This window comes from Rosa rugosa, chromosome 7 (assembly GCF_958449725.1).
Source record: "Rosa rugosa chromosome 7, drRosRugo1.1, whole genome shotgun sequence".
Taxonomy (NCBI): domain Eukaryota; kingdom Viridiplantae; phylum Streptophyta; class Magnoliopsida; order Rosales; family Rosaceae; genus Rosa; species Rosa rugosa.
Window position 1 is genome coordinate 5,256,741 of NC_084826.1, and position 2,217 is coordinate 5,258,957.

A 2,217-nucleotide genomic window follows, 5' to 3' on the forward strand; every position below is an offset into this window, starting at 1 on the left:
TCTTCACATGCCGTAAAGTGTCATTTACTGCGTTTTTTGCGGCCGTAAATGACCTATTTTCCTGTAGTGACGTGTCCAAAACTATATAAACCTGCTGTTGTAACCTTTCATTTGATTCAATCAATACAACAGTATAGCCTCTCTATTTCCTCTGCGTCTTTCTTCCTTTTTCAAGCTTTCATGTAGGTGACATATATGACATGATATATACAACACATAAGATTGAGGTCACAAATCTTAGGCCTCATTGAGGCCAACAATCATTTTCCTTTTATAAAATTTTCAATCGGTTTTTTATTTGATGCTCAAATGTTTTGGTTTTTTCTTTATATATATATATATATATATATATATATATATATATATATATATATATATATGTTCTTACGTGTAGAACCAACTTTGTAATTTCTGAGCTGTTTGTAATTAATAATGGAAGAGATAAGTTTTGAATCAGCAATTATGATCCATGCATGATCCTGCTTGTTGTTCTCCTAAACAAAAGAAAAGATAGAAATTACGTGGTAGAATCAGGAAGGATTGAATATTGTAATAATGGCTTGCATGGCTATCTGCATGTGAATAAAATTACAACACATGGCAACGTTTAAAATCCAGCTGTTGGACTAGAGATAGAGTAAGAAATTATACTGCTACAATTATCTCTAATTTCTAGCTTTCAAAATCCCAACTATACTATTAACATAAACAGCAGCTTCCAAATGATCAAAATCCATGTTAGGAGTGGGGAGATGCTTAAGCTTTCCAGTATCGATGTTGCAGGAGACTAAACGCCCTTCGGAAACCAAAAAAATCTCATCCCTATTGCAAAATTGCAATGGTTTCTCAAGTCCCGCCGCTGTCCCAAAGGTGAATTGCTTTATCCAGGAACCTTTAACTACTCCACCAAAGTCTTCCATCACCCATAATACCCGTGAATAATCTTCGAATATACCATAATCCATGCCGAAAAGAGCAACGGATTCATTCCAAACTATAACGTTCATATTAAAATACCAACACGCAAATGACTCATATAAACTATCCGGAAACAATATATGATGAAATACCTCATCAACCGTATCAAACGAAATGATTAATTGCCTAACATATTCCTCCTCATTTCTGTCACAAAAATTGTCGAATTCCTTTATTTGCTCCCTTCCCCTCCAATAACAAAATCCCTTGAAGTACATATCGAATTCCTCGGGCCACATATTCGTAGTTTCTGTTTCCAAGGAGCCGGTCTTGATCTCTCTCCAAGAGTCGGTACCTAAGGTGTATACTTGGACGGTGGGAGGATTATTAAGGAGATGACCATCACCATATTCTTCCTCACCAGGCTTTCCAATGTTAACAACCTTGTAAGCTTTTGACTTTGGATCATAACCAAAGCCAAAAGAAGTCATGACCTGATCATCCGGATAAGGCTCAAGGTTAAGAAGCTTGAATTCCCTAAGAGCTGGATTCCATAAGATTACGTTACTAGAATCAGCTAGGCATATAATTCCATCACAATGGCCTATAATCCATACAGACTCTAGATCCTTGGCCTTGAGCCCAACAAAGTGATTCTTCGTAATATCATCGCCAACATAATGAATGATATGCTCATTCTGATCATCATCATCATTGCAAAATGTAAGCAACGAGAATACAGTTTCCTTTTCGTTATTGTCTCTTGTGTTGTTGTTCTTGAGGACCGATAGCTTGAAAAGGACACAAATGGAGGAATGGTTATGCATGGAATTGGAAAGGTGTTTGGCTTTAAACTTGGGACTGTTGATCATAGTATACCAGCACTTGTGGACGCCCTTGAATCGCATAAGTGATTGGGGAGGCAGTCTTGATAGGATTTGCATGGCCATCTCTTCCGGCAATTTGCAAAACTCTCTCATTATTGCTCAGATCTGTGTTTTTTCTTTTTCCTTCTACTTTTCTTTTGTACATGAATTTTTATATATAGACCATTACAAACACAAGAGGAGGAGGAGGAGGAGGGGGGAATCTATGGTCAAATTCTTTATGTAACCACATCCTTATATTCTACGATAAAAATAGCAATTGCTCATAAGATTGCTTCTTTTCTGTTCATGAACGTGATTGTTTCTTGTGATCAAAAGGGGGTCAACCTGGCCAAGTAGCATTTGAACTCGAAATGCTACCCGATAAAAAAACTTGGATTTTGAACTCGACCAATTCTGTGGCTTTCTGCAT

At 36.9% G+C, this 2,217-nt stretch overlaps 1 protein-coding gene across 1 annotated transcript; it reads right to left on the reverse strand.

Annotated features, from left to right (window-relative positions):
* Positions 1-599: 599 nt before the first annotated feature.
* LOC133723770 (F-box/kelch-repeat protein At3g17530-like) lies at positions 600-1,950 on the reverse strand. Its single transcript, XM_062150638.1, has one exon. It carries the CDS (start codon positions 1,896-1,898, stop codon positions 666-668), a length of 1,233 nt encoding a protein of 410 aa, XP_062006622.1. The 5' UTR covers positions 1,899-1,950; the 3' UTR covers positions 600-665.
* Between the last annotated feature and the right edge of the window lie 267 nt (positions 1,951-2,217).